The sequence below is a fragment of the Polypterus senegalus genome, chromosome 10 (genome assembly GCF_016835505.1).
Source record: "Polypterus senegalus isolate Bchr_013 chromosome 10, ASM1683550v1, whole genome shotgun sequence".
Lineage (NCBI taxonomy): Eukaryota > Metazoa > Chordata > Cladistia > Polypteriformes > Polypteridae > Polypterus > Polypterus senegalus.
This window is the reverse complement of record NC_053163.1, coordinates 11,385,031-11,412,250: the sequence shown is the minus strand read 5'-3', so window position 1 is coordinate 11,412,250 and position 27,220 is coordinate 11,385,031. Positions and strand designations below refer to the sequence as shown.

The 27,220-nt window shown below is 37.0% G+C and overlaps 1 protein-coding gene across 3 annotated transcripts in view; it reads right to left on the bottom strand.

Annotated features, from left to right (window-relative positions):
* Positions 1-26,915, bottom strand: part of LOC120536730 (casein kinase I) — a 43,311-nt gene extending 16,396 nt beyond the window's left edge. The window contains exons 1-3 of one of the 3 annotated variants that reach the window (XM_039765199.1): positions 26,697-26,915; positions 8,400-8,483; positions 5,392-5,502 (exon numbers count right to left, since the gene is read on the bottom strand). In XM_039765199.1, coding sequence (XP_039621133.1) covers positions 5,392-5,502; positions 8,400-8,475 — 187 coding nt within the window. In that variant the 5' untranslated portion in view covers positions 8,476-8,483; positions 26,697-26,915. Of the gene's footprint in view, positions 1-5,391; positions 5,503-8,399; positions 8,484-13,429; positions 13,452-26,696 lie in introns of those variants that run through there. The other 2 variants (XM_039765197.1, XM_039765198.1) reach the window with 2 other exon arrangements.
* Positions 26,916-27,220: the final 305 nt, after the last annotated feature.

Here is a 27,220-nt window from a genome sequence, read left to right as displayed (position 1 = left end):
CTAATTACCCAGTATGCCATATTACTTAGTCTTCTCTTCTGCTATGTTGCTGATTGGCCAACATGATCACATAACAATGTAGCCCTTCATTTTTTTGGCTGTGCATGTTTTTGCACAATGATCAATTATCTTAATTCTTTGAAATGCAGGGCCATAATGGCTTGAGGAATAAGATACAAAATTGAACTAATTCACATCTTTAAGTATAATGCATCAAATGATAAAAAATAATGTTTTTAAACTGCAGGTGGCAGTCTTGGGTGATCTCTGACAACACTTCAGCCAATGAGAATGAAAACACCATTAAAAGACTCATAACAACCACTATTCAATTTCCAATAAAATAAAGTTTAAAAAAAAAAAAAATCAGTCATATGGTCGTAATTTACAATGGTCATTGGTAATAGAAGAATACCAGCTGACATTTAGTTGCTATGCTATCTAAGTAAGCAAACTTGATCATCAGTTGCTGTTTAAAAAAAAAAGTAGTACACAACACACTGTGCTGATATGTACAATAAATGCCAGGTGACTTATACATACAACAAAAAAATAAAACAAAATAATGCATGGATTTTCTTTTTCCATGATCTTCCTCATTATGACAACTGTTTCTGACAAAGTATTTCACTGAATATGTGCAGCACATCATTGACATTTATAGGACTGCATCCTACAACATGAATTGTGCACTACAGAAGGGCCTAAAGTTTTTAAGTGGGTGGGAAGATGGACACAGACATAGGTTTTAAAATAATTTATACAAATACATTAATAAAAAAAAGTTCCATGTAGTCCTATAGTTCAAAAAGAACTTCAACAAATAAATGACCAGCCTTATGGTTGTTATTATTATTATTAAGGTGTTTTATTACAGGTCACAAAAGGGTAAACGTTTGGGAGATGCATCAATTAGTATTCCACCTCTCATTTCTTAAGACTACCAAACCAATTTACCTTATTCAAAGTAGCATTTCATCAAACTACCAGGTTCTGTGCTACATTTCCCTGTCAAAAATGTCCCTCCAGACAACAAACTTTTTGTGCGACTTGCTGTATCTTCTAGTCTGTTCTGCAAAGTTCTGTCTGTCTTTTTCCATTGGAACAATAAAATGTGTAAGAGGCCAAACAGTTAGTAAAATAACTTTAGTTCAAACAGCATAAACATTAAATGACCACTTCTATGTATCCAAACTGTATTGTAAATAACTTAATACAAACATTTTAAAATAATAAAGACTTGCTCACTTCCTCTTCAAATTCTTAAGTTCAGAAAAGTTTTCAGGCTCAAATTCCATTTGAAAAACAATTCAATACACAGATTGTCAGTGTATAACCCAAAGACTGGGGGCAAAACACACTCAAATTAAAAAAAACACAGTTCATCATAGCTATTCTCTAGTTATTGCCCATATATCCTTTCTACATGTTTTAACCATAACAGTTTTATTACTTGAAATCAAAACTGGACTAGAAACTAAACAAAGTTGATGCAGACAAATGTTAAACATTTGCCTTGCTGGTTTTGTGATTCCTCTCGTACGTACCTATGGTGTTGCGTTTAATCAGCACAGTTCAACCTGCATCTCCAAACACAATTCAGAATTACACACCATTTGTTGGAATGCTGATGTGAAAGGGTCTTGACTCACTATGTGGTCTGAAGGAAGTCAGATCACACAACAGTGCCATATATGTGTATTTATAAAAAAAGGGGAGCTTGTTGTATGGAGGGCAGTGCATTATAAATTAAAAAGACTGTGGAAACTAAAACAGCTTTTTAATAATCAGCATTTCTCTATAAACACTTTAGAAATCTCATTAATTATTTATATTATTGGGTTAATGGCTAAAAACAAAACACCAAACAAAAATAAACATAATTTTTAATCAACACTCATTGAACATCTTCTATTGTCCCACCATCATTAACTTTATTGAACTTGCATCCACAGAAATAGCAAATTATCCACCATTGATTACAGCTTTATTGATTCCTTTTATTCTAACACCAAAATCTTTGGCACTGTAACACAGCAGTGCTAACCACCGTCCTGTGGTGCTGCATTCTTAACAGTACTAATGGAAAGAAACTATAATTAAAAAGAAAGCAGAGTAATCTAAGACATGGTCCCAGACCAAAAAGAAAACATATATTTAGGAGCTATTGGATCCTAAAGTAAAAAACGTTCAGAAGCCAAATATACTTGGGTTTTTCCTCTTTGTGGGTCCATACAATGGCTTCTATGTTAGGCACAGTTTCAGACAATTTGGGTTCAAGTAAAGTTTTAGGATGTCAAACATTTGAGGCTCTCCAGAACAAATTTCAACACCCTACACAACCAATAATAATATTTCATTTAATGCACACATTTTATATACAATATGTATTATTTCAAAATTGCAGATATGTAAACCAAACGCACTAGTGAATAATATTTGAAACCTTTTTAGAACTTCAGTGCCTTCTAAATTCTATTTTTACCTATATTCACATTAAATTAGAATTTCCAGTTGTTTTGTTTGCCTCAGCCTTTTTTTTTTTTTAAACTAAAAGTTGGCTAATCTTCCCTTCTTCATTTTACTAAGTGGACCATTGTGTATCTTGCAGTTCTTTATTAAGGTAAGCACCATGTTTTAATTGTAGAGGTTCCAAAATTAAAATAACGACAACAGTAATTATTATTATTGATGTACAGCCTCATCAGAGAAGGCATTTAAAAAAAAAAAAAGATTTTCCCCTCCATTTACCATGTTGTACCCAAGTGAAAGGATGACTTTAAACTTGTCACCACCTTTTGCTGCCCTACTCTGAACTTAATCATATGAATTTACTTTTAAAACAGGACTTTTCATGGAGTGTTTCATCATAAAGCAATGCATCCTGTAACTATGACTGTTAACTATCCAATTTCTTGACTAAAATGCATCACTAATTGTGAATTTCCCCTTGGGGATTAATAAAGTATCCATCTATCAATACAAACAGGTCTTCACCTTATTATTCACTTAGCTTATTCAGTGATGCAGTTCTTGAAACCAAAACGCACATTTAATGGATAGAATGCCATGGAGTTTTTTGGAGCTAAAAATGACTAATCTGTGAGGTTAAACAATGTTTTGTTTTTTTTTTTTTTTAAGCAGGAGACTCATCTGCAAGAGAGCAGGAGTGAATTAACTTCTACAGATGTGGCTTCAGCTCCACTGCACTATGTACATAGGACCTCGAAAGACATTTTGTAGGTATTCAGCTACTTAGTTATTACTTTTTCACTTATGTAATATATAGTAATATGTATATACTATCTGCGGTGGGTTGGCACCCTGCCCTGGATTGGTTCCTGCCTTGTGCCCTGTGTTGGCCGGGATTGTCTCCAGCAGACCCCCCCGTGACCCTGTATTCGGATTCAGCGGGTTAGAAAATGGATGGATGGATGTATATACTATGTGTGTTTTATGAACTATAATTCAACTTAATTGTACTGATTCCCATTCAAAGACTGTACATAAATATGAACGTAAAAATGGATGTATGCATGCATGTAGTGGCCCTAATTTCAGTAGCAAGTCAGAGAATGTGTGAATGTTTCCATTCACCTGTCTGACAGTTTTGTATATCCATTTCTGCTGGGCTGAAAACTCTATAGCTGCTATTAGCTGACCCTAAAATTTTATAAAGTGGGTATACAAGTTGGCTGGATGGTAATTTACTTAAGGACTTTAATGAAATATCCTCTATATATTTATAGCAGGTTTTGGCTGGGCGCATGTCAGTTAGAATTTCCATAAGTCATTATAAGGACATAAAGAAAATGCCGTACAAAATATTGTTAACTCCCTTAAATACCATTTAATCTGTTAAATTCTGATATAAATTGGACAGAAGTACTTTTGTCATTTAATCTGACCAAGTCTCTTCACTCAGGCCTTCAATTACATTTATCTCTGTTCAGTCCTCAATAAATATGACTAACAGTCTGCATTAATTTCCAGCAATCTCTATAAGCAGAACCCCATTAAATCATAGATAGATACAGATATAGAGAGATAGATGGATATTTTAGTATAGTAGGCCGGATAACATCATATGATAGATAGAGAGAGAGAGACAGATACATACACAGAGCTGCTGTAAAGGCTGCCACTCACGGCGGTGCCTAACTACTGACTATTATCCTGCGTATTTGAGGGAAAGAGATTAGTGTGCTACACATGTCTATTTCTGTGACTGGTTCAGAGCTTCTCTAGATGTCAATCAGCAATGCAGAGTGTAAAATAAGAAAAACTGTCACATTGGCAATGCTTATATCAAAAGATACAACATCACTCATTTCATGTGTCTCAATGGGGAAGAATATTTTATTTAACTCAAAAATGCTACCACCAGGTCTAAAGTAAAACATTAACACTTTTTTTTCAGTTACTTAACTACAACTTACAAAACAGATGTATATGAAGCTACATTTAAACTTGTTTAAATTGTAATATGTGAATAAAATAACATTTTAGACAAAGGATACATTTTTCTGGGTTGCTGCCATGTTCTGCTCAACATGGGTGTCCAGAATGGCAAAAAAAAAAAATCATAGACACTACATATTTGCCGATCTGGGTTAAATGCATTGGATTCAATTTTCCCCCGATATTCACTAGTAAAGCCATACGATTAACTCAAAATGTATCTCCACAAAGAAATTGGTGTTTCACTAAAGTCAACATGTCCACAATGCAAAAGTTTTCTTTAAATATCTGGAATGCCTCACCCTTCACCTATCCACCCCAATGTGAGCCTCTGGACATCTTTGGACTCAAACTGAAATTCAAACTAAAGCTGACCCTTTCAGGAAATTCCACATAATGTATAGCCAAGACTCTGAACTATAAACCAAAAACCTGCCAGTTCAGCTCCTAGTTCTGCAACTAGCTTAACCTGCATATTTTCTAAATGAAGAAAAAAAAAATATATATATATAAATAAAAATATGAATCTCTTTAACCATTTGTTAAGTCACCCTGAATATTAAATTTGTTCTTACAGCACCAAATGTTTTTTTTTGATTCACCATACCAAAAAGTTGTACTGTTTTTATGTATGGTATCATCAAAAGAAAAAGAATTCTTGTCGCATGTGAACTTGTGAAAGGAAGGAAATCTCCCATATGCATGGGCTTGTGAAGGGTAAGCAATATCAAGGAAAAGTAATTCAGAGTTCAAACCTTATCTAGCAATTCCACAAAAAAGAGGAGAGGGAAAAAAAAAAAAACTTACTTGCAAAATCTTGTAAATATCAATAATTGAAGTCTTTGTTTATAAAGGGGTGTGTCTTAAATTGGAAATGATACAGAATACTTTAAAGAGAAATGGTGTCCAAGCACGTTTAGGATTTCTTACCTCCTCCTTGCATCATTTTATAGAACTTGCTCTCGATGTGGAGTTGCGGGTGTTTTGTTTTCACACATTCCAGTTTAATGGCTACTTCCTCTCCCGTTGCAATGTTAGCACCTGAGGGAAAAAAAGAACATCTTTTTAATGATGAGACAACTTGCACCTTCCAGAGTGATCTTTTTATTAAATCTTATAAATCAAACAAAAACTACAGCCTTCTTCAGTCTAGGCCCACCACCTAAAACTGCTTTCTCACATCTGACTGTATCATTTAAAATTGTTATAGGCCACTTTTTCCCTTATGAAATGCTTGCAAAAGAACTCACCAAGTTTGCCTAGGGACATGACATAAAACCAAAATTGTGACAAAAGCAATAGCGCATGAAGTTAAATAACCTTTAAAACTACAGCATTTGTTTCATTTCAGAAAAGCTGTAAACAAAGTAGAACATGCAAAGGGAATTCAAGATGGACTTGCACTTTATCCAGGGCTGTTTAATGCCTTGCACCAAATGCTGCTAGGACTGGCTCTGAGCCCCAAGCAAAAGCCCCATACCCCCAAAAAATAAAACAAATCTGAATGCAAACATCCTCTAGTAGTAGGTCCACCCAACTTAGTCCTGAAGAGCCACCTTTTGTTTTTTTTTGGCTTAGGTTTGTAGGGGCAGTATTATCATATGTACAGTGAAATTCTTAAACTTGCATGTGCTCTGGCTTCTGTGAAAGCAACAGCCTTTTTACAAGAGGTCTGTGTTATCTCGGTTTATCTTTGTTGAGAATATATACATACGGCAAATACACAAAATCTGGCAGGGGTGTGTAGACTTTTTATAATATTAAGATAAATCCTTTCAGAGCCAATTCCACCTTTATACAAAGAAGGTGAAAACAAACAGTGAATAAAGGAAAAATAAATAAATCACACAAAAACCTGGTGTCATTAGTGTGCAGACCCCTTAATAATCAAGGACGTGGTTGCATTCAGAATCAACCAATCACAATAGGTTTTCTCTAAAATAGTAGTTAGTATACACTTGACATTAAAGTGGCTCTGATTGAGCTCAGATAAAGTTTGGCTGTTCCTGTAGGATTATTCGGATATCCTCTTGGTTGTAACATTCAAGCTTTTAAAACATGAATGGCACCTCATCATTGAAAGGTATCAATCAGGACAGGGGTACAAAAAACAAGTGGAGAAAATATGGCTCAACAGTGACTCTACTAAGATCAGAACGTCCCTCCAAGATTAATGAGAAGACAAGGGGAAAAATTGGTCAGGGAGACCACTAAGAGGCCTACAGCAACATTAAAGGAGCTGCAGGATTCCTGGCAAGTACTGGTTGTTCCCTACATGCAACAGCGATCAGTCGTATTGTTTATATGTCTGGGTGGTGGGGTATAGTAGCAAGACGAAAGCCTTTTCTGAGAAAGAAAAACATCTAAACGTTGCCAAACAAAAAAAAAAAAATATATACTCAGTCTCCAACAACCATTCAGGAAAATGAATTGTGCTCTGAGGAGACCAAGGTTGAACTATTTGGTCATAATTCCAAAAGCTGTTTTTGGTGCAAAAATAACACAGCACATTATCAAAAGAACACCATATACAAAATGAAGCATGGTGGAGGTAGCATCATGCTTTGGGACTGCTTTTCTTCAGCTGTAACTTGGGATTTAGTCAAGGTGGATGGAACCATGAATAGCCCCAAGTATCAGTCTATTTTGGCACAATACCATCAAGGATCTGCTAGGAAGTTGAAGAGGAACTTCACCTTTCAGCATGACAACGACCCAAAAAAATCAACAAAGCAATTGCTTCTTCAAAGGCGGATCTATGTTCTGCAATGGCCCAGGTAGAGCCAGACCTTAATCCAAATAAAAATTTGTCGGGTGACCTGAAGAGAGCTATGCACAGGAGATGCCCTCATAATTTGATAGATATGGAAATGTTTTGCGAGGAGTGAGTGCAAAAAAAAAAAAAAAAAAATAAACCTCCAGATGTGCCAAACTGACAAGACTCTTTCCCAAAAGGTCTGAGTGTTGTAATAAAATCAAAAGGTGCTTCAACTAAGTATCAGATTAGGGGGTGTGCACACTAATGTAACCAGGTTTTTACATGATTTTTTTCCCCCCTTTTATCACTAAACCGTTTCTGAATTGATACGGACTGCAATTTTATGATAAAGGTGGAATAGGTAGAATAATTCTGACAGGTTTTTTCTTGGTTTCATTTTTATTTTATTTAACACAACATCTGCGATTTTGACAGGGCTATGTAGACTTTTTATATCCACGGTATGTATACATACACATACATATACACAAACACATAAATTAATGGACCTTCTGGAAAAAAAAAACTAATTTCCCTCCAAGGATTAAAAGTTTGATCTCTCCATCTAATCAACACGTCACCACTTTTCAGTGCCATGCAAGTACAACTATATTAGAAGTAATCTAGAACCTTACTTTCCCCTCAGAATTATAAAAAGTAAATTGGGATTATTTCGGATGAGCAAAACTTTTCTTTGTATCTAGAACCATTGTCCTATAATACAAGTTTATTTTCTGTGAAAATGCTGTGGGTCTCCACTCCACAAGAAGCACAGTACACCACTCCAACAACAATTCATTCCAATGTTCAATAAACAGGCACTCTTTAGTTTCCTATTGCAAGGGAATCTCAATTGTACTTTCACCAAATTTTAAAATGCTTAAGTTTCCCTTGTCATTGTCCAATCAATTTGCCCTCCTCCGCAGAACTCGCTCCCCTCAACTGCATGCAAATGCTGACAATACAGATTTTTACTTTAGACAATTTGACAACTTTATATATATTAAAAAAAAAGCTACCTTTGAGTCACTGATGGAAACTCTTGCCCAATTGTTAGCCTGGATTACTAACTCCAGGTGTTAAAACAAACTGAAAAGGATCAAATTGGGGAGTAGGCAAAATATCAAACATGCACGCGTGTCATCTGGCAAATTACTAAAATTAAAAAGGGGGGGTATACCCAAATATATATCGCCAAAAGATCCACTGCCAATCTTCCTCCCCAGGCGATACTTGTTCCCCACTCGAAGCTCCATCTTCGGTTCTGAAATGGGTAAAAAGTAAAAATGATTATGTCTCACTCATTGTTAAGCAATAACAAACAAGGCTTTTTAAACACAGTTCATGTTTTAAATTGTCATTACAACAGGCTTTCAAGTATTCAGTAGTTTGGAGCACTAGGAACTAACAAAGCCCAAGCTGCATAGTTACAGCACGTCCACCTAAAATCATATCTCAAAACAAAACAAAAAAAACACACAGAACAGGGTCAGCAAAAACACTCTCTAACACTGTATTTAGTGCCTGCTAATCTGGAAGCTGGTGGCAACATTTAAATAACATAATCATCTAGTAAACTTTAAAGACAAATGACATGCAAATTAGAGCCAAGAACACAACATATGCATGCAAGCCTACGGCCATGGAAACAAAACATTTCAATTACTTTCCATAGGAGAGGTACATATTCCAAAAATATTTCTAAAATTAAAAATAGATTAAACTAACTCTACATACTTAAGTTGCATGGTATACCGGTATTGAAAAAATACAGAAAAAACACAAGTTTTACAATGTATTTCAGGAGTTTCAGTACCGAAAGTAAATGTCAGCTTTCCTAGGGAGACCTCACTGTTACTACTTCGACATAATCGGGACTCCATGGTTATAAAGAGGAAAGCAACACATGATGTGGTGCATTAACACTAGAATTACCAAAGCCTACCAAAAAAAAAAAAAACAAAAAAAAAAACACACCTCCTTAAATCCCTCAGCACCTCTCCGTTATCTTTTGTCTTTTAAATGCGTCAATAAGCAGCATGCAGCCTGCTATTACATCCCCCCACCGCCACACAAAGTTTTCTCAGCTCAAGACTGTTTACCTACATGTCAGTTGCTTATAGTTGTATAGACTAAAGTAAATACTATATCGTTATTTGGAAAACATGCATTTAATTTGTGTTCCATGTCTACAACAATCTATGTAAACACATTGTTAAAACAAACGTTTTTCATGTTTTAGTAATAATTGACAAAATGTACACATGAAGCATAGAACGTGTGAAGCCTGAAGTCAAAATATCAAATAAACACTTTCACAAAAGGTACAAGTTTAACAAAACAAGTGTGCTTTTATTCAAGAATCTAACTGCAGAAAAAGAACCTACGTTGGGGTGCGACATTGACACGTCTTTAACATGACTGCTTTGGTAGAGTAATGGGAAGAACTGCTGACTGGTAATCAAAAGGTTACGAGTTTGATCCCACATGACTCCGTTTTGAGAAGTGAACTGCTCGTATTCTTACTATTTTAGAAAAAAAAAACAACATACATTTGATTCGAGTCTGTAACAGCCGGTGTAAATGTATGGTACTTGTAATAGTTAGCGTTGTTTTCTTTTTTTATTCAGTTTTATTCTCCCAGTTACGTTCACACTTCTCCCGATCTGATACTGCGGTTTTCACATAAAGACATGCTATAGCAGAGGAACTCGGATGATAAGGGTTCTACATCTGAGAAAGAATGCACGTTGCACTTTTGCCGTCACTATACTTTGTATATAAAAGCCAGATCGAATGTTATTTACCTTGATTTATTTACTTACTTCCTACAGCGTAAAGTCACAAGTAGACTGCAAAGCTTCCTGTGTACATATTTCAACGCATTTACAAGACAAAAAACGCTGGCGGAGAGGTGCAAAGGGATTTAAGGTGGGATGGATTTACAAGTTTTTTCGTAGGCTTTGGTAATTCTAGTGTTAAGGTGTCTGAAGATAGATCATTGGGATGGGGGGGTGGGGGATTGGAGTAATCAGTTATTTGCTTCTGCACTGTTTTGGTTCAGGTACAGGTATTGATATTCATAACGAAGTCAAAATTTTAATACCACTACAACACTATAACACACACCATATATTTTCAGCATCCAATTGGGTGTTAATACTGTTTACAAGTACACACACATACATTATACCAACACACACACACACACACACAAAGACACCAAATACATATATTCATCTCTCTATATAGAACTATCTATAAAGAGACTGTGACGATGAAAGGATTTCCTTTAAATATTTTTAGTCTTATCAAGAATTATACATAAGCTTATCAATTTAACAACGAAACTGAAGTAAGCTGATCTGCAGACACTGTAGAATTAAATAATTGCAAAGAGACCTTCACAGAATACAGATCTGGGTAGATTTCAGGCAGGGGTAATACTTTACATTGACTTGCGTTAAATTTCACATAGGAATCAAAAATGTTGGATTTGAATAAACAGTAGAAGGTCTAAAACTTGAAAGTATGCTTTTATGAGAAGGACCTTGGAGTAGTCACTATCAACTGCTGGTGTATGGAAGTGATTAAGTAGGACAAAAGGATGTTAGGCTATCTGTGAAGTACAAGATAAGGAAGGTTATACTTGAGTTATACATGGCACTAGTGATATCTCATCTTGAATACTGTATGCAAAGTTCACCTCCGTATAAAAAAAAACCTAACACAGCTGCATCACAGACAGTCTAGGGAACAGTATCTTGAGATATGAGAAATGACTAAAGTTTAACCAATGGTGATTAAAAGGTCTCATGATTGACTTATTTAGAATTAGCATATTGGATACCAGCTAATGCTTTATAAGGAGTTCTTCAACAAGACGACAGGGTCTGACAAATATAAAAACTTGTTAAGGCTAAATTTTACATAAAAATTTTTAAGGATGTCTTCACAAAAGATTACCACAGATCTATGAAACAAGAGACCAATGTGTGTGGTAAACAGGAGGATTTTAGAGATATTCAAAACTCAATTCAATGTTATTTTGGAGGATCTGGGTAAACAGGATTGATGAGCTTTGTTGCGGTAAATGGCCTGTTCTCTTCAAAATGATTTATTCTCAAGTCTCATGGTCTCTAAAAGTTGTGTCTGTGCCTACATTTAAGTGGAGGATCGAGCCTATTTATACACAAATATTGATCCCAACATACACTGTGTTAACACATATAATACATACAAGTTGAATTTGTTAAAAGTAAAATGTTACCGAAAACACAAAGGATTATTAACATGGCTTTTCAAGTATTAACACTTGTGAGCATTTCTCATTTAATAATAATAATACATTTTATGTATTTGTAGGCGCCTTTCTAAACACTCAACACCGAACAATAGATAAAACAGTTTATAAACAAAACTAAAATACAAAAATTAAAATCAGACAGAAAGGTCACTACTGAGCCTAACCGTACGTAATCTAAAATTTCATTCAACTGTGTGGATGAAAATATTTATTTTACATTCTGAAATACAGCCAAAATATAGTATAAAGTTACTTTATTTCTTAAAGTAGTTTTACATCTTTGAGACAGCCTATTACTCTCTCCTTTGTATATAAACAAAGCATATTTTGGGTTTGAGAATGTTGTGTATATTGCTCCTTTTATATTATACATACACACTAGCTTTTGCATTGACATATATAGGCCAAAATCCACATACATCTTTACATGTACCCCTTCTCCTTCTATGCGTTCAGCCAACATATACACTATGCTGATAAACACAAACAATTGAACATTCCTAGACACACGTGGAGTACTGTATAGATATGTACGAGGAATAATCAAGATAGGCATAAATGAGTGACAAACCAAAAGAGGGAGTGAAATAAAAAAATACGATAGACCAAATACGATTAATGCACCTTTACTACTACAAATCTGTTCTAAATATATCCCGTAGTATGTGCCTCAATAGATAACCTCCACTATCACACCCTCAACAGCTATAATGGAGGACTCACTCATTGCAATAAACAGGTTAACCAACCATATCAGCGTGAAACAGCAAATGAATATGTAGCCAGTCATTACTGCATGTAGTCATTTGAAAAAAATAAGTACACGCCAATGAAATCATTTTTTCTTTTTCAACATATGTGGACATATGAAGAATTGATGTTCATTTAAACACTACCTTTAGATAAATGTGATATAATTGGAAAAAGAAATAATATTTGACTGTTAGTTTATTCAATGAAAAATATGCCATTTCCATCTGTGAAAACAGTTAAGTCCACCTTTGGTTCTAATAGCTGGTATTGCTCCCTTCCCCTGTGGAGGATGATTTCTCGGTGTGCCCTCTACTTGACATTTTTGGCTCGTATACAAGCATGCGAGAAAACCTGGAAACATCTTTGGCCGAACTAAGAAGATCTGCAGACATTTCTTCACACACACACACACACATATGTAAAAGTATCTATGACAGAACACCACCTTCAAACAGGAGAGAGGGAGTGAGTCTTTCAAAGAGACTCCAGCCCCACTGCATCACTACAGACTCCTCTACTTTACCAAATGTTAAACTAGACATTACTAGCCATGGACACTAAGACAGCTCTGCTACTGGTCATCAACAATAAAACACAATCTCAAACTAGTTTATCAACTTTTTTTCTCTTACACCCCAACTTTAAGATATACCTGCCACCGCATGAGCAGCAATCATCACCCTATGATATAAAAATCCACCCACGGACATCCTGTGTGACCCCCAAGATGTTCTTTAAGCCATCTGCCCTCCAGATGTGTAAACATGTGCTCATGAAAACTATGCTTGGTTACTCAAGAAAGGTTCATTTTAAAAAGACAGGTTGACCATGTGCAGAACTGCTTCTTCAATAGGCCAGTCCTTCTAATCTCACAGCACTCCTGCACACACTTTGGCAAGGAGTAGTAGGCTGCTCCCAAAAATTAAACCACACAGGGAGAGACCACTAACAAACATTAAATGTCAGCCTTGTCTTGATTATGGGGAAAACCCATAAATGCCCAGGGCTCCATAAACTGCATAATAAGGGTGAGCGAAAAATAGGCAAAAGCACAGGCATGTGTCAGTCTTTGAAGTCTCTCTTCCTACTTTGCTTCTATGTCAATACTTTGGCATACAAATCTGGAATCCAAAAGATGCTAAATAAAATACCTCACTAGTTTCCAAGTCTTTTTTTTTTCTCTCTTTTTTTTCATTTGTGTTTACTTCTTATCAGCTTGTGTTGAGACCTTCCTCAAGGCACAGTAACCAAATTGCCTTCTGGGACTAAGAACAGCAGCTGAACAAAGACAGAGAAGGAAGAGAGGGAGGAAAGGAAGTCCACAAAACAGTAAACACTCGCGGCTGGCCAGCGCCTTCCCGCCAGTATGTCTACAGAGCTGAGAGATAATGAAGCCAGTTTCCGACCATTCGCTCTTACAGGCTCATCTTGGACAGCAGCAATCTAAAATCTCTCCCCACCCCCTCCAAATTCATCAAGCCATTTGCATCTCCTCTGCCACTTTCTTTAAGCATATTCTTTAAAAAGGACAACACACTGCAGGGTAGTTAACACAGATAAAACACATCAAAGAAAAAGACTGACTGAATTACAAGGACTGTCTACAGTGGAGGCAACCAGACTCCTGAGCTACCTCGAGGCAGCAAGCTCACACTGGGTCAATTTAGCTCTGGACTCCTTACACTACCACCTTAGCCCAAGAGTCCTGCTGGATACCTGCGACGACAGCCGAGTGTCATGAAAACAGGCAGAATGAGAATTCCCTTTTATGCGTGGGTATTACAAGTACCCAATCCATCCAAGGGAATAACAGTAATGCACCTGAAGTAGAAATATACAAACAGGAGCAGCTGACAGTAGTAATGCAGTAGGGTGCATGCAGTACTGTAATTATCAATTTTATATAGCAATTTTTGTTGAATGTGCCAATCACACAATCAGATGCAGGTAATCAATCAATCAACATTTATTTATATAGCACATATTCATACAAAAAAAATGTAGCTCAAAGTGCTTTACAAAATGAAGAATAGAAAAATAGAAGACACAATAAAAAATAAACATAAGTCAACATTAATTAACATAGAATAAGTAAGGTCCGATGGCCAGGGTGGACAGAAAAAAAAAAAAATTCTCCAAGAGCTGGAGAAAAAAAATAAAATCTGTAGGGGTTCCAGACCACGAGACCGCCCAGTCCCCTCTGGGCAATCTACCTAACATAAGTCAAACAGTCCTCTTTGTATTTAGGGTTTTCATGGAAGGACCTGATGATGATGGTCACGTAGACTTCTGGCTTTCAGTCCATCAATGTTGGTGCATCATGATAATACCTTACAATGATATATATATATATATATATATATATATATATATATATATATATATATATATATATATATATATGATATAATGAGGTAATACCTTACACTGTAAGGGAAAGAACATTCATTTTTGAAGATTTCCCATTTAAAACTGCCTTTGACCATCCAGTGCTCTTTGCAAAAATGAGTTCACAATCAACCAATCAATTATAAACATTGTTTTCTATTGAGGTCACGGTCTCTGAAAACACACACAGAAGCACTCCCGTATCAATACATTTTAATACATAATCTTGCAGCTCGTTGCAGACGCTTTTATCTATGATCAACCAACTGATTGGATTATCCTTTGTATTATTGTCCTTTTACTATCATCATCTTTTTAATGATTTTTTTTTTTATTTAAATTGTAGCCATCATCCTAAAGCTCTTTACGAATCATGACGGCAATATCTTCTTCTGTAGAGTCTTTCAATATAAGCTCTATTGTAGTGAGGTTTATAAAAACCAAGATAGATGCAATCAGCTATTCAAAAGGCCTTCTTCTTACAATAAGCTACAACTGAACCTTTACCATTAGCTTCCTTCGCTATGACTCCCATCCTAGAGTTTTTTAAAAATAATACAGTGCCAATCATTGTGATCAACATTCTTCAGCTCTTTACAAGTTCATCTCACCAGATGTTACACAATGAATGCAATTTCAAAGAAATTTTTAAAAACAAGATACATTAAATCAGTTATTGGCACATACCAGCTTCTGTAACCCCAAACAAACATAAAAAAAGGTATGAATTGATTGTACACAGTCCAAAAAAAAAAAAAAAAAAACTTTGAGATTAAGGCTACATCCCCACTACGACATTTAAAAATGGCAATTTTAAACATTAATGATCTCTGCCTTCTACTGTTTCCACATTGTTCACAAAAGTATCTCTGCCCACAGTAAAATGACTAAAAACACATATGATGTAGCTGTTCATCTACACTGGGCATGCATGCATTGGCAGAAAGAAGAAATGGAAGCATGCTACATACTAGACATTTATTTGCAATTTGCATTTACACACAGAGAATAGGAATTGAAAATACAAAAAACAAAATCAGTTTTGACTGACAATACACAATATACATACACACACACACACAGTTGTACCCATAAGTGTACATACCCTAGCAGAATTGGTTCAGATGTCTACCATACTTTAATTTAAAGAAAACATGAGTGATCTGGCAAAACACATCCAAATTAAAACTATAAGGCATCACAGAATAGCACAACTATTAAACAAAAGATAGTAATAAGGAAAATAGCGAGATAATCTCTGTTCAAAAGTTTGCACATCCTTAGTTCTTCATACTGTGCATTGCACCCTTTAGCATGAATGATGGCATGCAGTCTTTTGTGATAGTTGTTGACGAGACCTTTGATTTTCTTGACATAAAATCTCTAGGTCCTGATAATTCTCTTGTTGTGTGGCATCAACTGTAGTGGCACAATGATATTGAGGTCAGGAGACTGCAATGGCCACTCCAGCACCTTCACTTTTTCCTTTTGTAGCTACTGAAGGGTTGACTTGACCTTATTTTGGATCATTGTCAAGTTGGAAGATCCAAGTGCGTCCCATACACAGCTTCCAGACTGATGAATGCAAGTTGTCCTCCAATATTTTCCAGTAACATGCTGCATTCATATTGACATCAATCTTCACCAAGTTATCTGTGCCACTGTAGCTCACAAACCCTTCAGAACATTAAGATCAACCTCAATGCTTCACAGTAGGGACAGAGTACCTTTCGCGATGGACCTTGTTGCGTCCTTTCCAAACATAGTGTTTATGGTTGTGACCATGAAGTTCAATTTTGGTCTCATCACTCCTAAGAACTTTGTTCCAGAAGCTTTGAGGCTTGTCTAGATATTGTTTGGCATATTTTAAGCAGGCTGATAGTGGCAATGACACAGTAAAGGCTTTTTTCTTGCAGTCCATTTCTGTTCAAGTACCTCCTTATTGTGCATCTTGAAACAGCAACACCACTTGTTTGCAGAGAAGCCTTTATCTCAGCTGAAGTGGCTTGTGGGTTTTTCTTGGCATCTCAATGATCCTGACAGTTGTGGCAGAAATCTTGGTTGGTCTACCTAACCGTTGTTTGGTAACAACAGAACCCCTAAATTTTCACTTTTTTTTTTTTTTTTTTAAATCAGAGTTTGAACACTACTGACGGACATTTTCAGATCTCTGGATATCTTTTTATATCCTTTCCCTAATTTATACAATTCAACAACCTTTTCTCACAGGTCCTTTGACAGTTCTTTTGCTTTCCACATGGCTTGGTATCTAGCAAAGTAATTGCAGCCTGCATGAAGTTAAACTGACTATTTATACACAGACACTGATTGCAATCAAGTAAGTTACAGGTGTGGACACTCTCCCTTAATTTGAACCTGTGTGTGTCAACTTATGTGCATATTATAAGGCTATGAAAACAATTATGTGATAAATAAATTGCTTTGCCTGAGCACATTCACCAATTAAAAAGGAAAGCTTTCTGCATAATTACTTAAATTTTTCAAACAATGGACAATATTTCACCAATTCTGTCAGAGTATGTAGACTTATGGACACAACTGTATACACACATACACTAACTGTATAAATCATTTATTTATTTATATATATATTTATATATATATATATATATATATATATATATATATATATATATATATATATATATATATATATATATATATATATAGCCCAGTAGACAAATAAAAGCTCCCTTAGCAGCACCCACAAATATGAAAATAAATGTTTACCAGTAGCCATCTGCTTCAGGTTGTGCGAATATTAAAAAACCTGCTGGGGCATGCAATTGCATATGCCATATGTTATAATATATATATATTTAAATATATATATATATATATATATATATATATATATATGACAGAATTTCTTTAGGCAATAGGGGGAACAAGATATTTGAACTTTGCACCAATACAACACTGATATTCTTCTAATATGGCAGTACAAGACTCAGTTGTAGAAAATAAAAATAAAAAAAGAAGAAGTAAAAATAAGCAAACCTGGCCCATGCCAGATGAAGATACAAGAGGATGTTGACAAAATCCAGCCAAGACAAATTGCCTCTGGCAAATGTCTATTTACACCTCATTGCCTTCAAATATCTTACATCATTTGGCTCCACGTGTTTTGTTAATTCACAAAATATTAAAATGTTCTTAAAAATCATATTCCACACAATGGAGATGCCTTGTACATTCTATGACGGGACTTTAAAAAAACAAAACATGCTTTTCCTTTTCAGGGTCACAAGAAGCTAGCGCTTATCTTTGTAACACTGGGTGAAAAGCAAAACCCAACCCTGAATGGGGCTCCAGCCCACAGGGACAGTCTCCCTCCCACCTACATTAATCCAACTTTACACACCACTGTCTCACACACACCTAATCCAATTTAGGGTCATAGGCGGTAAAAGCCTACAACACGGACATTGGGTTGAAGACAGGAAACAACCCTTGATGGGCCACCTAACCATTGCAGACTCCGGCACTTTTAATATATTTTTTTAGTTTGTTATTTAGGAGAACCCCAGGTGGCCCTGTTTACAATCAATTTAAATAAGAGGGGGAGTATTAATTAAGACTTCATTGTGTCCCAAGATGGAGCAGAGCAGGTCAGACTAAAGACAATCAATCAAATGAAAAGATTACATGAATGCACGACTCAGAATAAAATTGAATACCCTGCTTATGTGTCCGTTCAAGGGCCTAATCTGTTTTTTACAGTATCTTGCACATCAAGATGAGATTCATTTCACCAGTCAGGTAACTATCACACGGCAAGTATCAGCATTTCATTTTGACAAGAGCTGTCACAAGTACGCAGCTGACCCAAAAAAACCCTGGATCCTCACCCAGTTTCCTAGGACACATAGGTAAACAAATATCTGCACCCTCCCAACCCTCTGACACACATCATTACAGAGGACATGACTAAATAGTACACAAAAAAGTAACACCTTCAACGGAAACGCCTATCCAAATGATACTCGGCTCCCGAGATGAACACCATGAACCACACCATGATGCGATGCCACACTACGCCACTCCAGTCCAACCACTCCACACCGAATAAAGCACAATCTGAAGAAATCACTTTACAGAACCCCTATCAATTCTCTTTGTAGCCATTTCTTGTTTGTTTAATTGGTGCTCTATAAAGGCCCAGTGAGCACATGATTGAATGGGTGTATGGGGCAGCATGCTGTATAATAAACTGGTGTACCATCCAGGGTTGATCCCACCCTTGTACAGAAAGCCGTCATGAAAGGAAAAGTCACTCAATAGCAATGCGAGTCCTATTTCTTTCATGAAAATGCATAGTATTGATTGTTCACTATGAAAGGCACAATACTTTTTACAAAAAGTTATACAAATAAATACATATAGATATACATACATAAAGACCTGTATACAGTGTTCAGTTTAAAGGGTGCTACTTTAGTACTGCATTGAAAAACTGGTTGCTCAATATTAAAGACAATGCATACATCCTCAGCAATTAAAAAAACTTTTCCATAAAGGTAATCTCAAAGTTAAAGTTTAAGTTTCCTTATTAGATACACAATAATGGAGCAGGACAATATACAAAACAAAACACCAACCAGCTTGTTAAACAGTATCTATGTTTGAAAGTTATCATTTAATGCTCAACTGCCTTCAAAAATGCTACACAACTAGAGGCAAGGTGAAAGGGGCTCTATTTAACAAAACAAAAAATCACTCTGTTAACTCACTTTAGATAATCTTTTATGTTAAACTCTAGCATGCACCTCTTTCTCAACACAGTGCCTTTCAAGCAGAACTGAAGCCCAAATATCTATTTGCATTAAGAACCCTGCATGAAAGGCACTTTTTAAAAAATTAACCTGAAAATGCTGAGGAGTTACTTGTGACACAATGAATTAAATGCCAGAAACCCTGATAAAGGTGCCAATTAGTAACCTTTAATCAGCCAGTGTGTAATAAATGACCAAAAAGATAGAACTTCATAATTTGCACACAGCTCTAAAGACACGATTGTCCTCACTATTTTTAGAAAGTATTGATAGGCAACCAGGACTTGGATTAAATGAGTATGAAAATATAGGTATAAATAAAATTTAGAACCCAGCTCACACAAGCAAAGTACTAGCCTACTATAACAACCACTAAAAGTGTCAGAATAATAGAACTGTATTTACTAGCCTCATCAAGGGCTATCTAGAGTGCATGTCTGGGTGTGTGCACACGTAGGCCCTTGTCCAGTAGGTTTCTGCCTTGCACCTGATGCTGCCAGGATAATGAAGAAATAAAAAAACCTTTAAGGCTGAAAGCATATTTCCAAGTAAAGATGGCCCATACTTAATGCCATTCCTATAACTGTGTGTGCTAAAAGAACCCAATTCCAGGTTCAACACAGCGGCTCTAGTGTAGAGATTAATGTATTCCTGAAGAAGGAAAAAAAAAAAAAAAACTTCTAATTAAAATGATAAAAATATTGGCAATGTGGCCAGGTAGTTTGTTTTTTAAAGCAAAAGATTACTGGCTTAATCCTCACAACTGAATAAGTGACCACAAGTTATTCTCCTACCCTGTTTTGGTCCAAACAGAATACTACATGGTGACAAGGAATTAAAAATCTACTCTATATTGACCCTTTGTAATGGTGTTTTACTGTAAATTACGCTATATAAAATAAAGTGTGTGTGCTTGTATAATTAGAACTACAGTGAATGCAGGTGCAGTGGCTGTGCTGCTGCAACGCAGCAAAGACAATGAGGAATGTGTGTCCCAGGTGCTCCCAACATGGAGTATGCATGTTCACCTCATGTCTGCATGGGCTTCCTTTGGGTGCTCTGCTTTCCTCCCAGATTGCAAAGGCACGCAGGTTAATCGGATTGACAATGCTAAACTGACCCTGGTGTGTGTGCACAGTTCAACCTGCAGTGGACTGGCGGGCTATCCAGGTCTTGTGCTGCCTTGTACTTGATGCTTGCTAGGATAGGTTCCCTGTGACTCTGCTCAGGATAAGCACATATGAAAATAAATAGATAGTTGAAGTCAATGCAGTAAGTTTTACTGCCAATAAATAGTCTGGATGTCTAGAACCAATCATTAGACTTTTATAGTTGGGCATTCATTTCTCATGTTGCAATGCTATGAAAATAAAGAGGCATAACATCCCTGTGCTCATTTTTTAACGTCACGTGGCAATCCCCATCCAGCAGCAAGTACCTCATACTTCCTGTATAGGGAGCATCTGAGAAGCAGATACTCAAGCACTTCATCCTAATAATATTTACTTTCTTTTATTATTAACTAAATGCAAAATTACTGATCAGTCTTATTTATGTGTGTAAAGTTCTTACTCCCCCTCTCTCTCCATTTCACATTATAAAGATCATGATATAAAAGGTGCTTAAAAAATATAATAAAATTACACCCATAATTAAATGCTATATAAACTTAAAACCGCGCCTATAACATAGGCTCGTCAACAAAATGCTTCACATATTATACAAAAAAAAATTACTAGCCTACAAAAGAAAAGTGTACGTATGCCTTTCAAGGGCTGCCACTGAAAACAGCCAAACAGTTTACTCCAGCTAACCCAAATCCCAACCCATTGCACACACACACACACACCCACACAAACAGCTCTAAAATATACTGAAGAGAGGCAGCTGCAGCTCCGCTTTTACTTTACAAATCATGTTGGTCATTTCCAAGATTTCTGTAAACAGTCTGTATTCTGTTCTAACAGGACATCCACAAATGGAAAGCACTTTTACAATGCACCCAACTCAATTTTAACCCCTTCTTTCATACTCTGAAGACATCCCAGTCGTGCTTACTTTAATGTACTGAATATATGTTAAATGTACAAAATGCATGGTATAGCGTATATTAAGATTTATTCCCATACTTGATACATATCCAAACATATATATATAAATACAAACATATATAAATACCAAGAAAATTAGACACACACAGTAATAAACTTTGCAATAAAATTCCCAGCCCACTAGTATGCATTCAGTTTACTTAATTTACAGTACAGCCTCTACACGCAGTCTGTTATACAAACACAGTACAGTATGGCCTCTCTAATATGCACACACACACACAAAGTAAAACAGATCGCAGGCTCTGCATACAGTCTAATAACATTTTCCGATACGGCGCATTTTCTTCCTAGGACAGCCTCTCCTATGTTCTCTGTGGTCTAATGTAACATAATCTATAAAATATTCTCAAAATCCATTTAAAATTTACAAGTACATACACAGTAATTACTGTATAGGATACAATGTGTACAGTCTGTGTGTGTGTTTCTCTCTATAAATATCTGTATCCCATATAAACACAGTACATGAACAGATCAGGGATATACACTCACGTTCCAGTACAGTTAATACAGCTGGTTGGTTACTCTTCCTGCAAAACTCTAAGAGCACAAACCCCATGTGTTCTACCTCCAAAACAACAGGAAACAAGCTGCCCCTTCATTTCTCAGCTCGGGGCCCAGTTAAGAGGTCAGCCTACAGATTCTTATCACACTCCCCTCCTCCTCCTCCTCCCCCCCAGCCCATTGACCCTCAACTGCTCTTGGGGGTGGGGGCACTAGGATGTAAACAATTTGTTTTACTATCAAAATTCAATCACAGTTGATTCAATTAAATTAAAATTGGAAAAAACACTCTCAAACCAGTGGCAAATGAAAATGTGCAAAAAAATTAAATAAAATAGCTGATATTGGTTTGTAAACAGACAGATGGAATTATTAGTGCTGAAATGGATAAATGAGTGATAACCAAGAAAGTAGAAATCACTGCCACCCATGATTTATTTGCTGAAACTGAAGAACTACAGAAACGTTAAATGTGGGAGTAGAAGGCAGTGGAGAGGAGGGAATAAACCTGAATTGCAAGAAAAGAGTTAGTACAGTGTTTACAAAAGTCACAGTAGTTAGTGCCAGCATGCCAGTTAAAGTACAATCTGAAAATGTCAAGCAAGTGAATCACTTTTATTATCTAGGTGGCATGTTAACACAAGATAGAAGAAGTGGTCAGGAAATCAAAAGACTGATATGGCAAAAAAAGTTTTTATGCAGCTAAAACACATACTTATAAACCAACGCAGAACAATGAAAACAAAGGTGAACATTCAAATATATTACATTTGAAACAATGGAAGGAGACTAGAGTCTGCGAGATGCTTTTCTTTTTTTTTTTTTGAAGAATGCTAAAATTTTCGTGAACAGACAAAGTAGCACAGCCAAAAAGACATTTACTGTGTGAGACAAAGAATTGACAATTAAATTATTTGGGACAAATCAAACCTGAAGGCATTGGAAGTGTTGCATTGCTGGGCAAAATCAATGGGAAGACAGCAAGAAGGAGGCGAGGAAACACCACCAGCATCAATGCTGTGAGATGGTTAGGAAACAACAAGAGTTGTAATGAGATTTGTAATATAGCAAGGGAAAGAGGCAGATGGAAGACCAGAATCGCCACCGTCTGCATCCAACGTGGCACTTAGAGAAAGATGTGCAGCACTTTCCTTCAGTAAATCATGAAGAAGAACTGCCTTACAGACCTACATAACCACTCCTTTAATTGCTTTTTCACCCCCAATGCCATATGGCATTGAATAAACAGCACATTTTTAGAGCTGATGAAATGTTTTTTTATAAATGTGGTGAATATGTCTAGCTGGAATCTTTCAATGTTAGAAATAGTTATTATAGGATTTTTTTTCAGAACAACAATGCAAATGTGACTGCCTTTGAACCTTTGTCAACTGTTTGAGGGGTTTCTTAAATAAGCCATGTGTCTGACTTTTGTTAAAATGTCTAGTATAGTATAAATGTATAGTACTTCCACGTCAACATAAGTTTGGTGATGGGGTCAATAATTTGCTATCAAGATAATTTCAGATGCTGATCCTACGATGTCCAAGACTTTGAGAGAAGTTGATTTTTACCACAGAGTCTGTGGAAAATTGAAACGAATTTTCAGATCTTAAAATTACCATTTTTGTTGGAAAATTGTGTTTTTTGTTTTTCTTTTTTGCCTGATGTGTAAAGCTCTTGGACAACTATAACTTAGGAAAAATAAAACGTAGGGAAAAGCAGTTTCTGGGACATCTGTCCCAAATACGGTGACCTGTGCACAACAAGCACTTCTGAAAAAACGGACCTATCATCTTCAAACACTTTGCATTGCATTTGCCTTCTTACAAGCTTCTGTTTTTGATCCAGTACTTATGCTCATATCCTTCAAAAACCATCTTACTTATGCTGTGATAATGGCCTTATAATTTGTTGACCTTAACCAGGATTTTTGCAGTCCGCTCCATTTTAGTTTTACCCTACAAGAGCACATGATGGATGATGAAGAGAAAGAAACGAACACACACACACACAAAACACACCACATTAGATCTATAAAGGTCAACATGGACAGAGGCAATAAGCTATACATGCACCAGTACTACTAATGCAAATTATTCAATTAATTTGACCCAATGTGTTCAGCTTCAAAACAAATCTCACTAAATGTATTAGCTTCCACACAAATGTAATGTACTTCATTCCATATTATTGTACAGTACAATCAGTTTTACTGACTTGTAAAATCTTCCCTTCAATAATTTCCTATGGCAGCCCTAAAGTAATCAACATGATAGTACTGTATGCACCATTCTGCACCAATTTTCCTTTAATGGAAGTTTGGTGATGGGTCAAAAGTTTGTTGAAGAGTTAGGCACAGATTCTGATTCTATGATGTACAAAACACCAAGAAATGTTCAGTTTAGCATGTTGTCTGTATGGGTGTGTGAGTTGAAAAATATGTCCTGCGAGTCTGTATCCTTGCTTTTGTTTCATGCTGCTGTATGGATCTGAATTTCCCCTTGGAATTAATGATTTATCTAATCTAATAACTTCTGAAAAAAAATGTACCTCTCTTTTCCAAACAAGTTGCTCCAGGTTTGTCTTCTTACAAACTCTAGGCCAATAGATTTTTTTTTTTTTTTGCCGTATTTATTTCAGTATCCTTAAAAAACAGAGTGCTCTATATCCAATGATAACTACTTTAGAAATTGTTTAAATTAACCAGGATTTTTGCAGTCTGCAATATTGTAATCTAATAACTACTTTATAAGTTTATGTACATGGATAGATGTTATTGTACAGTACAATCAGTTGTATTATATTGTAATATATTCCATTAATTGAAGAATGAAATTTACATACAAGTATTATATGGGTCATTCCCCACTATGTGTAGGTCTCTGTATGCGCACATATAAAGCCTCCTACCTCTCTCCCAAAGGAAAACTTTTTCTGCCATTACTTCTGTTCTAATCCTTAATTTGATTAATCATGTTTGACAAAATTAAGTTAATACACAACATTTAATCCAAAAGTGAATTGCATGAATGGAAACCCCTTGATGTCTCTGTTACGGATGTCGGCTCTCGAATCAATCTAACCAACCAATCACACGAGTTTGTCTGGGCGCAGCACGTTAAACTTCCAAAGGACGCGGTGCCACTCGCCCATTCACATCCACGCCGCCGGATCCGAACTCTCGTACACTCCTCTCGAGCCCAGCAACGAGCTACCCTGTTTGTACTTTGTGTACCCAACGTCTGGTCGCGCAATGCCTCCCCAAGATGAAAGCCAACAGAGACAGACAGGGACAGTCACACACGGATGCTGTCACGTAATTAGGAATCGTAAGAAAAATGGACCAGGAAAGGGGGGGAGGGGGAAATTGCTTAAGAAACATTTACTTAAAAAGCTCGGACATGCGGGTACGCACATACACACACACACACACACACGAGAGGTAATTGGGGAGAAGCGAGAGGGCGGGTTCTTTACAAGATTACCTTTCTGATAGGTGATCGTGTTTGGAATGCTGGGGGAGGTTGGCATACAACCACGAATGTGACAGAACGAGATTTTCCACCGGCTGAGCCTACAAGTTGGAAATTCACCGTAAACGTCAACGCATTTTCAGAGCCGCAGACTCACAACAAAAGCCTAATCCCCGAGCGTGTCAGTCAAGCCGGGCACCCGAACATCACGCAAACCCTCCCGTTTCGCTCGTGACACAAGTACAGGGGAAAAAAATAAGCAAACACGCAACCAATCCTGGGCTCGAACGAGTCGATCTGCCTCGCTTTCCAAACTGACTTAACACATCCACCAAAAGATCCGTACGTCTGCGTGCATGTTGAAAGAAAAAGAAGAAGCAAAAACATTTGCTAAGCCAACAGCGTGTGTGAAAGGAGGCACAATCCAGATAATCAATAGCTTATCTCGTATACAACAGGCTCTGGCACATCCACATCTCCCTGCACCCTTTGCGATACCGTGATATTCACGGAACATTCGGCAGCACTGTATATACAGCCTGAACGTTTTTATTACCAAAAGACATTTGCGTATATTTTTGCACATTTCTGTATTTTGAGCGAGATGATCTACACACAGCATTACAACAGCCATTTCCTACAAACCAAAAATCGTGTAATGTGTCCCGAGTCAACGCACAAAAGCTGACCCTGAACGAGACAGTTCCTGATTTATAGCCATATGTATTTCAATAACTCCAACTGCGTTCCCGATCAGTCTCTTCTGTCTTTTTTTAAAATAATTGAGCCGAGTATTAATGTTGGACTCATGACGTTCCAAACAAAAGGGGGAGGGGGTGCTTCCTTTACCAAGTTTCCTCCTCCTCTTCCTCCGCCGACCCCAGCTGGCTTTGGATCGACCCCCCACCCAAGCTTCTGAACCCCTCGGATAAAAGCCGCACCCCTCCCGAACACGGACACCCGGGTGACCCCTTGTTTCGTGAGGCTACCATTCGAGTTCCTCCTCTCCCCCGTACCTTCCTCGGTTCCTACCCACGGAAATCAGTCAGTCATTCAGTCCGCCCGTCCGTCCAGTTCAGTCCACTAAGGAGGGGGTGTCTTTCCCCTCGGTTTTCGTAACCTTCTCCGTCAATCACCTACCCGATTTTGGAGTTTTCGTAACGCAGAGTCTGAGTGGGTCGTGATCGGGTGGTTGTCAGGCGGCTGGGATGCTCGGGAGGGATGGATGGCAGCAGATTGGGTTGGATCTCATACCCCGTCTCTCCCGCGGCGCTGTCCGCTCAGTCCCTGAGTGTCGGCAGCTCGCTCTCGCGTTCTCTCTCTGAGCTTGACTCGGGGACGCGCATCTCTGCTCCAGCAGGATGGGAGGTGACGTCAGGCCTCGAAACAGAGCCCGGATCTTCTTAAAGGAGACGCTCGCAGTCTGCAGAAAAATCGGTGTACTCATGTGACTAGAGCTCGTGTTGCTTCGCTGAGGTTTACGTGGCAAACTTAATTTGTCAAAAAGCAGTATGGGATCTGTCCTCTGTCTCTACCAAATGTAACAAAACTCTGAATTAACCTGAACCTATTTTATATAGCGCCTTTCATGTCCATCTATCATTAGATTCCGTCCTCTATAGTGTCTTTAACATCCATTTATTATTATATTCTGTTTATCCTCT